This window comes from Myotis brandtii, unplaced genomic scaffold (genome assembly GCF_000412655.1).
Source record: "Myotis brandtii unplaced genomic scaffold, ASM41265v1 scaffold168, whole genome shotgun sequence".
NCBI lineage: Eukaryota > Metazoa > Chordata > Mammalia > Chiroptera > Vespertilionidae > Myotis > Myotis brandtii.
This window is the reverse complement of record NW_005356173.1, coordinates 51,614-63,681: the sequence shown is the minus strand read 5'-3', so window position 1 is coordinate 63,681 and position 12,068 is coordinate 51,614. Positions and strand designations below refer to the sequence as shown.

At 42.1% G+C, this 12,068-nt stretch overlaps 2 gene segments (V, D, J or C); both read right to left on the bottom strand.

Moving 5' to 3' along the window:
• The window catches only part of LOC102260482, a 31,099-nt gene extending 27,338 nt beyond the window's left edge, over positions 1-3,761 (bottom strand). Inside the window, 2 exon segments of the C gene segment in view lie at positions 3,285-3,588; positions 3,713-3,761. Coding sequence covers positions 3,285-3,588; positions 3,713-3,761 — 353 coding nt within the window.
• A 5,334-nt stretch (positions 3,762-9,095) lies between these two features.
• On the bottom strand, positions 9,096-9,593 carry LOC106725495. The segment is given in 2 exon segments: positions 9,096-9,388; positions 9,515-9,593. Coding segments are annotated over 2 exon segments (342 nt in total).
• Between the last annotated feature and the right edge of the window lie 2,475 nt (positions 9,594-12,068).

The window sequence follows — 12,068 nt, the reverse complement described above, 5'->3', positions numbered from 1 at the left end:
TTTCTGCAAAATGTGGAGAAAATTAGTCTGCCCCTAGTGGAACTGTGTAACTCTTCACTCACAAGGTATCCCAGTATGTAACTGCCATCACCCACTATATGTCCACCACCTTTCCATCCATCATTATTCAGTGCCCTGTATGTGCTACCCTTTGGGTATAAGCAAAAATGGGATGCAGCACTGACTTCAAATAACTAAAGGAAAACTTTAGAATATGAGGGAATCTTATAACTCAGAATTTCAACTGTCTGTTGAGTCTTCATTGTCCCAAACCATCCCCATTATTCCTCCCGCAACCCATACTCTAGTAAACTGGCCTCTACTCCTGTTTTCCTCCCTCCAAATAAAATACTTTATTGTTCAGAGCCAGTAAGCCAGTATTTTTGTGCACTTACTCCATGCTTCACATGTATGATTTCAGCCTATAAATTAGGCTACTTAGATCCCATTTTCCCATTTTTACAGATGAGGAAAACATAAACATCTTAAATAATCTATCCAAGTTCACATAATCCAATAGTAAGTGACACAGGCAACACTCAAGTCCATGTCTATGTGACCTCAAAACCCAATGTGAATATCAATATTGTCAAGGATGGTCTCACTTTGCAGTTGTCTGAACTTAATAAAATCTGGTGAGTGAACGAGAATGACAGGCCAAACACCATAAAGGAAACAAGGACCTTTAGAAATAAATTCTTGTAAAACTAACCTACCTTATATCTTTGATTCAGAAAGTCCATCTAATTATACAGCGGTTCTCAACCTGTGGGTCGCGATCCCTTTGGGGGTCGAACGATTCTTTTACAGGGGTCACCTAAATACATCCTGCCTATCAGATATTTACATTACAATTCATAACAGTAGCAAAATTATAGTTATGAAGTAGCAACGAAAATAATTTTATGTTTGGGGTTCACCACAACATGAGGAACTGTATTCAAGGGTCACGGCATTAGGAAGGTTGAGAACCACTGAATAAGATGCACTCTTAAAATATAATGGCTATTTTTAGGTGGTGTTAATATTACATTAGAAATGAAAATAGATTACAGGATTTACTCATATTTTGGAAATATATAACTGGAAAAACAATTTACCTTATGATCAAGGAAATGCAGCATGTTAGAGATAATAATATTTCAGTAAGCCTTTCTGCTATGGCGTGTGTGTGTGTGTGTGTGTGTGTGTGTGTGTGTGTGTGTGTTTGCAGCCTGTACATCTACGGGCGGTGCCAGAGGCAGTGAATGATTTAAGACAAACCCTGATTAGTATACTGATGAAAGGTATAGAATACTCCATTTTTTTTCTCGACATCTAGGGATACATTTTAAAAATTTAATAAAATATATCAAAATTTCTGCCAAAATAACTCAAGATCTTTTTCTAGTTCATTCATCCTAAATCCTAAAAATTACCAATGATTCTTAGTCTTTAAAGAATTCCAAATCTTTCCATCTCAGTGGTATTCTTTCTTTTATAAAACAATAGCAAAGACATTCTTCTCTCTTTTCATTGTCTTCAAACAGCACTCGTGTCTTTAGACTTTTCTTTCAGAGGTGTCATGGTTACCGTTATCATATAATTTTAATGTATTTATTTATTTAATTAATACATGCACATGGCTAAAATTTCAAAAAACACAAAACTGAGCAAAAACTAAGGTACCTTCCCCAGAAGCAACTGGTCAATAAGCTTGTTGTATCTGTTACTAGACATATTCTTGACTTATTCAAGTTTACAAGTATCTGATTGGTCTTCCTATACCTTGCTGCTTATTTTATTAACAATGTATTCTTAGCAATACATTTAAAAGTTTAGTTTATATCAGAACATACATATTTGCCTCATTATTATTTCCCATTTTATTATGAGAATTTTAAAACCTCTATAGAAGTTGAAAGTTTTATATTGAGCATTCATGTGCCCACCACTTAGATTCTACCACCTTGATAAAGCTACTTTTTGCTTTATCATAAAACTATCCATCTACCCATGTACATTTTGGATACATTTAAAAGTTAATTAAAGGCACACTTCACTTTTAAACACTTAAGCATGCATATAATTAAGTAATGTTCAATATTTATTTATGATTCTTTTTAAAGGTAAATTTGCATACAGTAAAAGACACAACTCTTAAGTACCATTAAATAAGTTTTGACAAATGCACACACCTGTGAACTCTACCAAGCTTTCCAATACTCTTTTTTGAAGTTATAATCTTTTACTATGTTTATTCTTTCACTGAATTTCTTGGGGGTGACATTGGCTTGCAAAACTATACAGGTTTTAAGTGTATAACTCAACAAAACATCATCTGCACACTGCATCGTGTATCCATCGCTCCAAGCAAAGTATTTCTCTCATATTCCCAAAGGACTCAATTACTATTTACAGACAGGATAGATGTTTCATTCTTTAAAATGCACAGATATGCCCGGCTGGAGTAGCTCAGTGGTTGAGTGTCGACCTATAAACCAGAAGGTCATGGTTTGGCTCAATTCCCTTTGAGGGTTGTGCAGGAGGTAACAGATGGATGATTCTCTCTCATCATTGATGTTTTTATCTCTCCCTTCCTCTCTGAAATCAAGTAAATATATTTTTAAAATACACAGATACTTTTCCAGATGATCATGTGTACAGAAGTAACCTAATTTTTATAACCTCTGCATCATAATTTATTCCTTACCTGTTTCTAGTAAAACATTAGTGACCACTTATAGAATATGGAGAAAGATTGCTTTTTATTAGAGTTGTTCTAATTTTAGATTGAATAAACAGAATTCAAATTCCACACGCTTTCTCAATCAACATAGGGAGAATAAAATTCATCTGAAGAAGGAGTTTCACTTGTGTGATGCCCCCTAGTGAAACATTGGTTAAGAGCAAAGACATGGAGCAAAGTGGCAAATGACAGTAAGAGGGACAAGAATAAGACAGGAAGAGAAAAATTGGTAAAAAAAAAAATGATAGAACAGAGCTTCTTCCATGTAAATATGTGTGAGGACGTTTCCCCCTGACTGTGGTAGAGTCTCATGAATTTAGGCTGGGGATAATACACAAGTCTGGTCAGACTAACTTCGAAATGGCCCCGAATTCAGAAACGATGGTGCATGGGGCATAAAAAATATCCTGTGCTTTGCAGGCCAAATTGTACGTCCATGGGCTTGGTTCCACTGAGTGGCCACCTTTGTTCAAAGTAGCCAGTGTAACTCAGCCCTGAGTTAGGGTCACTTCCCTCTGGCACATGCCCTTTTTGTGCAGAGAGGATGTGGTTGTGCAGCGCTGTGGATATACTGCTGGCACAGAGGTACACAGATGTCTGGTTGGTGCTGGCAGATCCCAGGATCAGGGAGAAGCCCTCCTTCTTCTTCCTGGAGACACTGTACCCATCGGGGAAATCTCCTTTCTCGTAATTGTCAACCCCATATGAGAAGTGGAGCAGCTGCAGCCCCAGAGCTGGGTCTTGTCGATACCAGAACATTCTGTCATGGTCCATATCTTGTAAACATTCCATAAACACTTTCTCTCCCTTTCTTTTGATCAGATATCTTGGGACTTGGGTTACTTCTGCATCCATGAGACCTGTGAAAGGAGGATAAAGGAGCTTAAAAAAGGAGGTCATCAAGAAGCTTGATGAGGGCAAAGTCTTGTATCCAGGGCCTAGAAATAATAAGTTAGGAGTTCACCACCAACTTCCCAGACTCACCTACACCCAGGAAACAAAAGGCCACACCACAGAGGAGCCTGAGTCCCATGGCAGGTTTGAGGCACAAGTGTATTTTCTCTGAGGCCAAGGTTACAGGCTGATCATCTCTGATGTCATCATCCCTGCCCACACTCATGATCCCTCAGCAATCCTCAGATTCTAAGAGAATTTACTAGTAGAGGGGCTAGAGTGAAAGCCACCCCTTTTCCTCATAGGAGTGTCAGTGTGTGTGTGTGTGTGTGTGTGTGTGTGTGTGTGTGTGTGTGTGTGGGGAAAAAGCATAGCAAGCCTGAGACAGCTATCTTAGAAGGACCTGCTTACAGAGTAGGCTCTGGGATTGCATCTGGGTATCTGGATTTCAGTAGTGTCCCCGCTGTTTAGTTCATTGTGTCTAGGCTGCTGGCACAATGTGGTTGATGTTGAACACTCACTTTGCTTCTTTGAGTCTGGAATTTTGGAATGTGCCAGGGAGAGGGTGCCTGTATGATCACCTGTGTTAGTTTGCTAATGCTTCCATAGTGGGAGACAAAAACCAGAAATTTGTTTTGCTCACTATTCTGAAGGCTAGAAGTCCAAGATCAAGGCATCAACAGGATTGGTTTCTTCAGAGGAACCAATCGGCTTATAGCAGGCCATCTTCTCCCCTTGTTGCCACATGATCTTCCTTCTGTGTGTGACTGGGTCCTGATTTTCTTTTCTTTTTTTAAATAAAGACACCAGGCATATTGGGAAAGGACCCACTCCAATGATCTCATTAACATAAATTACTTCTTTAAAGACCTCATCTCCAAATACAGTCATATCCTGAGATACTGGGGCATAGAACTTCAACATATGAATTTTGAGGGGATGCAATTCAGTCCATAAAACCAGCCACCAAAAATATCTGGGTGCTGAGTCTCTGGTGGGCTTCTCTGGGCAGCAACATTGCACACAGGTGACTGCATTTTCATAGCTGGGGTGAAAGTGTGTAGCCTCATTGGAGGGAGGGAGTGTAGGACATCTCATATAGATTCCTCCATACTCTGCCTAGGTCTTTTCCCTTATGATCTGGCTGTGTATCCTTACCAGGTCTGTCATAAACCTTTGCCATTCTGTGTGCATGACCAGAGACTTCCTGGGGAACCTGGGAAGCAATCATGAGGTCTGAAGGGTAAGAATGAGTTTGCCAGGTGGACCTGGCAGAGAAAATGGTGTGTGCAATATGATGGTAGTTAGGTGACAGTTTCCAATAAAATGCAGTTATAAAATAACTCCAAATAAGGTGTTGAGCCCTGAGAAGGGAAATTCAGGGCCAAGACCTGAAATTAGAAAAGCAGTTTGAATGGAAATTAAAGTAGGACTGGAGAGTCCAATGCTGTTGCTGGTGCCAGTGGTGGGGATGGGCAAATGCAATGGACTAGAAAGCCTGTGGGGCCCTGGACAGAGGCCCTGAGGACCACCTTGTGTTTGAGGTAGAGAGAATCACCCTCCAGCAGGTGGTGCCAGGGAAGCCGGATTAGTATCAGGTGAATTCTGATAAAGAGTCTGGGCCATCCTCCATCCTGGGATGGACTCTTACTGTCTCCAGTAAGGTGAGGTGAGAAAGGCTTTTTGGGGGGCAGTAGCTTCCCCTGGTAGGGGCAGGGCTCAGGAAGGCATAGCCACCTCTCCCCTTGTGTCAGCCCTTTCTGTGAAGAGAGGCAGTGCTGTGCAGTGTTGTGGGTTAACTGTTGGCAGATATGTCTAGATATGTCTGCAGGTTAGGAGGGATTCTCAGTATTACTTTAAAAGATGCCATATCTCTTAGAGACTTCCCATCTGTTGGTTCCGCTGACACCAATGGACTAATAGATTGATTGTGGCCTCATTCCTGGCTCTTGTCTGAATCAGCACATATAGGTCATAGTACGTATTTTGGTCACATCACAGAGACACCTTCTTTTCAGACCCTGAAATTTACTATCTGGGATTTTAGTGACATCAGCATCCACAGACACTGTGGATGAATTGAGCTGGTACCTGAAGAGAGAATTTAGGTGTGACACCGATGTCTAACCACCCAAGAAAGATTTAGTGTAGGGGTGTGGCATACCAAGTTCAAGGACATCCTATTTGTTCCCATGAACCACCTATTCTAAGGAGATAAAGGGCTACAGATCAGATAGAAGCCCCAGTGCTCATGGCAGGTGAGTTCATGGTGGGGTGTCTGTGTTAGCTCTGGTGTTACTCAAATAAGACATGGGCACCAATGAGCCAGCCTGTGACATAATCATCTCTGCCATATGTCTGTGCTCAAAGCTGCCTTCCAAAGACAAGAAGGGGCCATGCCCATTTTCTCCACAGCACCTGAAGGGATTTTCATGTACCACTTGTCAACTTGGAATGAAAGTAGCTGGTTTAAATAAGGTCTATAGAAGTATATTCATATTTTTGTCGCTTTCTTAAACTTTAAATTTTTATTTATTTTTTCAATTACAGTTGACATACTGTACAATACTATATTAATTTCAGGTGCTAAAAATTCTATCTCCTTGCACATTGCTTCAGCATCACACCACACCAATTTTCATCAATGTAGAGCGATTACATTTTCTAATTATTTCCACAGCCCAGATGAAGCATTATCATTTCTAGTGTCTCCCTCAACACCTCCTCAAAATTGCTTTTACAAATTTACTCAAACCTCCACATTTATATTCATTCCACTGACTCTTCTGTCTTCAACAAATATTCTTTGGGAAGGCCATGCCAGAGTGTCCCTTCACCTGAACTGACATTAACTGTGCTCTGTCCCCTTCAGTTGGATGACTGAGGCCAATCTGTCAGTGAGGACTGAGACATAGAAGGGAAATGGCTGTAACATCCACACCCATTTTCTCTTTAACTCTTTCTCCAGATATACACCATTTGGTCCATCCTGTGCTCTCTTTTTACCTTCCTTATATTAATCCATACACTGAGATGTTTTGTTCTCCTAGTTCAGCCCAGGTCTAGAATATGTTTTCTGTTCCATACTTTTATTTTCTTATTCTTAGACATCCCCTTTTACTCTTTTATACATTTATTCAACTAAGAACATATTTCATATCTATTTTTCATGTTGAAGGAACTTGTAGGCAATTCCAAACAAAGAACTGGGAGAAAATAGTGGCTTCTCCTAAAAGGAGGGGGAAGGGTAGACCAACCCACTCACAAAACCATAGCTCTTGGAGGGATGAGTTGATTCGGAGCACAGCTGGATGGTTTTTTTTTTTTTGCCAGAATTTGTATCCTGGATGAGGTTCTCTGCATTCCCCAATTCCATGTTATAATTACAATTTTAGTGACTGTTTAGAGGAATGTATGTGATTCAGTGAGACTTTCGTTTCAGTCTCTGCTAGACATTGGGGATCAAGAAACAGAACTGCAGCCCTAGCCAGTTTGGCTCAGTGGATAGAGTGTTGGCTTGCAGACTGAAGGGTCCCCCATTCGATTCAGGTCTTGGGCATATGCCTGGGTTGCGGGCTCAATCCCCAGTAGGAGGCATATGGGTAGCAGCCAATCAATGATTCTCTCTCATCATTGATGTTTCTAACTTTCTCTCCATGTCCCATTCTCTCTGAAATTAATAAAAATATATATTTTTAAAAAGAAACAGAACTGTAATCTTGCCCCTCAACACAGAGAAGGAAAAGGAAAAGCTTTTATCTTGTTTTTCACTAATTGAGCTACCCCTTTGCTATCAACTACACCTGGAGTGATGGTAGAACCTGCTGGGAGCAACAATAGGGTCTGCCAGATTGCATTGCCTGGTGAATAAAAGGTACAGAACAGGAGCCTCAGCAGTGTCAGGCAGGTAATTTAGGGCCCATCCGGAAAAGAAGAGGATCCCATGGTACAGTGGTACCCAAGAGAATGAACAAATCCCTGTCAGGGTGACATATGGCACAGAATAAACCCGAGGCTGGAGTAGAGGAAGAATAAACTCCACTAGAAACATGATTTGTCTTCTTTATATACACATGTGAAAGCCCCTGGAATCTTCCCAAACTGTATGGGAGAAGACTTTTCAGGGGGCTTAGCTTCTGGACCAGTGAGAGGGGTGCTGGGGAGCTGATCTAAGAGAAGATTGATTTACTCATTCACTTAATACCACTTTCTTCAGGCACTCTGATAAGGGTGAATATTTTTTAAAAGTAAACAATATAGGCATGGTCCTTGCTCTCATCAACCTCAATGTCTATTATTAGTGTAAATTTCAAATTACAAACAATTGAGTGGGTTAGTTGCCATGAGGATAGAGGTTCAGGCTGTCATACAAGCATCTAGCAGAGGAACTAACTAAACTACTCAGGAATTCAAGGACATTTTCCTGGAGGAAATGACTTCTCAATTCATATGCAGAAGAATTGTTATTAGTAGATATCCAGGTAAATAGGAAGAGGAAGGTGCTCCAGGTAAGATGAACACTATAGGTGATGAGCCAGGAGTGAGTCAGCATAGGACATAGTTGGTCACACGAGAGAGGTGGAATATATCTGGTAGAAAGGAAGGCAATTGTGGTAACTGTAGAAAGAGGAAGTTCACGTTAGGATGGTAGGCAGGTATGCAAACACCACATCATTAGAAGGAGCTGAGAGGCTTGTGAAGTAACTTAAGCATGAGACTTTAACTGGTAAATGGAAGACCCTGATGGGTTTTAAGCTCAAGAGAATAGATTGTGGATTGAACCAGGTAGCAAACTAGAAAGGAGGGTGATTACTTGAAAGGTGGTTAAGGAATCCAGATGAGAGATGAGGTTTGCTGGACCATGATGTTATCAATGAGGTTAGAAAAATTAGTAAAATTTGCAAAGAATTTAATATTTAGAAATGTGGAGGATGTGGCCACAGATGAGGTGTGGAAGGAGAGGACATCTCTGGCTCAGGCATTTTGGTGGGCGGCAAGACACTTTGCTGAGATGTCAGATTTAGCAAAAGACTCAGAACATGCTATTTCCCTGGTGACAAAACACCCAGGAATAGGATCTATGATATGGGACAACATGTTGTGAAGTACTTGGATTGGTATGGACTATTCTTTGGGCAACAGTGAAGGTCAGTAAGGAGAAAAGATGGCAGAGTATGTAAGAATCCTTGTCTAGGAAAGGAATCCCTTACCCCAGCTCTAGCCCAAGCACAGTTAGCTTGTCCTGCCTGAACTTTGACAAGCTCATTGGTACAACAAGTGAGAGCAGCACACACTGCAGAGGGTCTGCATCCCTCAGAGCCCCAGAAGCTGGGGACTTGGGAGGGACTTCTATGGGCACTGATGGTGGGGGAAGGTTTTCCTCCTGGTTGGGTGGGGTCTCCTGAGAGAGGAGCCTCCTTGCTCTGTGGCTGCCTTTTTTGTGTGGAGAGCAGCTGGCCATGCAGTGCTGTGGTTACCTGCTGGCACAGAAATACAGAGAGGTCTGGCTGATGTTGGCTGACTCCAAGGTCAGTGGGAAATTCCTCTTCTCTGTTCGAGACACCTTGTACCCATCAGAAACCTCTCCCTTTTCAAAATGATCAACATTAATTGAATAATAGATCAGCTTTAGACCCAGCCCTGGGTCTTGTCGATACCAGTACATCAATTCGTGGTCCATATTCTGAGAACAAGTCACTGTCAACTTCTTTTTGGTCTCTGTGATGAGGTGTCTTGGGGTCTGGGTCACTTCGGCTTCTGTGGGACCTGTGAGCAGAGGAGACAGAGCTAGAGGTAGCCGAGGAGGGTGCCTGTGCTGTTGCCCCTAGGAAGGGACTCCAGCTAAGACCTGCAAGCTTTGGCCAAGAGTTGCCAAGGTGTTCTGAGACTCACCTGCTCCCAGGAGACAAAGCATGACACAGCCCAGGAGCTGAGGGCCCATGGCAGCGTCACACTGGTGGCTGCCAGCTCTGGGGGCTCTGGTTGGTTTCTAAAATGTCTCCATCTGGCCCTCATTTTCCGGAGAGAAGCCACTCCCCTTTTCTCAGAGCTTTGACATTTAACACAGGCAACCAATACAAGCCAACGTGGGAGGGCAAGCTTGTGGTCACTGTCATTGTCCCTGCTCTACTTTGAGGCTGCTTGTTTCTAAGCATTTGACAATGTCTTTTATCTGTATGCTTTTGTCAAGCTTGGCAAGTCGTTTCTGTATTTTGCAACTTTATAATGAAAATTGATATAACATATTGAGTATCACTTAGAAATGTGAATACAGGAGACTCATGCTATTATCAAAGCTGTACTTTTATATGTAGAAATCCTCATTTCTATTCTGCAGAAAAAATTCCAAGTATCTTCCCATCTTTGTCTATATATATATTTAGCAATTACCTTTTAAAAGAGTCTCATGTGTAGAAACAGAGAAATCCACACGTGGATTAATTTATTGGTCTGTATCCCGTTCAAAATCCTGGACACAGGGCTCTTTCCTCTTCAGCAGATTTGTCTTGGTCATAAGTGCTAACAGCTGCTTTCCTCAGGCCGGAGTTTAGGGAATCTTTCTTCCTTTTCCTCTTCTCTCTCCTTCTCTTGAAGGGGCTGGTGAAAGGCAGAGTTGATGTCTGCCTTCTTCGGGAACCTCACATTTATGCAGCACATTCAGTTCCTCTGTATGCTCTTGGCACCGGCTTTGCTTCGCTGCCTTCTCCTCATGTGGCTTCACGTGGAAGGTCTCTGTCCCTGGATGCTGTGTTGCAGCCAGACTACTCTGGATCCAAGTCATGGGGATGCTGCCTGAGGCCGAGGGTGTCACAGCTTCTTTTCTGACTTCCTCCAGCAGCTGCACACATCGCTCCCTTTTCTCCTCACTAAGTCCTTCCTACATTGAGGTGACTTTCCTGGTGTTGCCGAGAATATCTTCCCCCTTGAACAGCTTTGATATTTCCTTGTGCTTTGTTGGAATCAAAGTATTCTTGTTGGGGAGGAAGAAGACAGAGAAGGAGACTGTCCCATCCCTCCTAATTGCTTCCAACCACAGCTACAGCTTCCCAGAGACTTTCCGTATTTTGCCAAATCATCATCTTCAAGCAAGAACTGGGCCTTCATCCCAGCTTGGGAGCTGCCTTCTAATCTCAGAGATGCATTCTTGCCCTCAACAGTTCCTCGTCCATGCCAGTGAGGGAAACAGCTGTTCCCATGGCATTAACTCTGCTCTAAGAAGGAGCATTCTCTCTTTATATTGCTGTACCATTTCTTTCTGGGAAGCACTGTGGCAAGTGAGCTCAGTTTATCTTCAATCCTGGGTGTTAGTGTTGTCCTGGCAAGTCCTCCACATCCCAGCTGTGGGCACAGGTGTCCTGAGGGAAGGAACGCAGTGTTCATTCTCAAGAACTCGCCTTAAGTCAATAATTCCGTATTACTTAGTAAACCTCGTCTCAGTTCAACTGCTTCCCCAAAGCTAACTTTACTATCTATTTACCCTCCTGTCCATGGGATTTTCCCAGGTTCCTGCTGCTCCCAACATCATCAAAGTGGATAATGATACAGCAAAGATGTATAATTTGTCCCAAGCATTTTCCATATTAGATTAACCCAACATCATACATGCCCACTCCCCCACCAGCTAATTCACTCTCCTCAGGCACATGCTTCACCCCACTCTCCATCCTGTTGACCGCAGGGCTGCTCTGGTGTCTGCTATTTTTCTCTACATCAACCAAGACTAAAATGCTGCTGATATGCTCACGTTAGGAACCAGTTGGTGTACCTTCCCACCTTTCCTTTCTAGAACCTTCCCTGTGATCCCTCTTTTCCAGGGTCACCACATTCAAAGTTTGGGGAACTCTACTTCCCCAATCCGGTGCAGGCTCCAGTGTCCCTAATAAAGGGACTGGGAAGAAAAGAGAATCCTCTAGATGGCCAGAGACTCTCAGCCATCTCCCTGCACCTTGTGCACTTGAATGCATTTCTTTCTGTGCTGTCCCTCTCCCTCTGTCTTTCTCTGTACTTCTGTACTTCTTCACTGCTTGCTCTCAGCCTCCTCCTCTGAAGCACCACTTAGTAAGTCTGCTTCTCTCACCCACCCTTTCTGGGTCCAGTATCTTGACTGCAATAATGATGCCTGCCTCTACCCAATTGAAGAGCCATTTCTTTATAACTCCTGTAGAAGAATACAAGGTTTATACCTTTAAATATATAGAAATCTTTTTTTTCTATGTGTGATCTTGATATAAACTGTAGAATTTTCACCACACATCAAATTCTATTTTACTTTCACTCAGATCAGGCCATATCGGTTCTGAGGAAGTCACTCTATCCTCTATATTTTCCTATACTGTATGGTTAACCTTTGAAAGACCTCATAAAAGGTATTTGTATATTGGGTTTTCTTTCAATTGGTGACACAGTGTTCTTTTTTTTACCTTTTATTTATTTATTTTTAAATTCT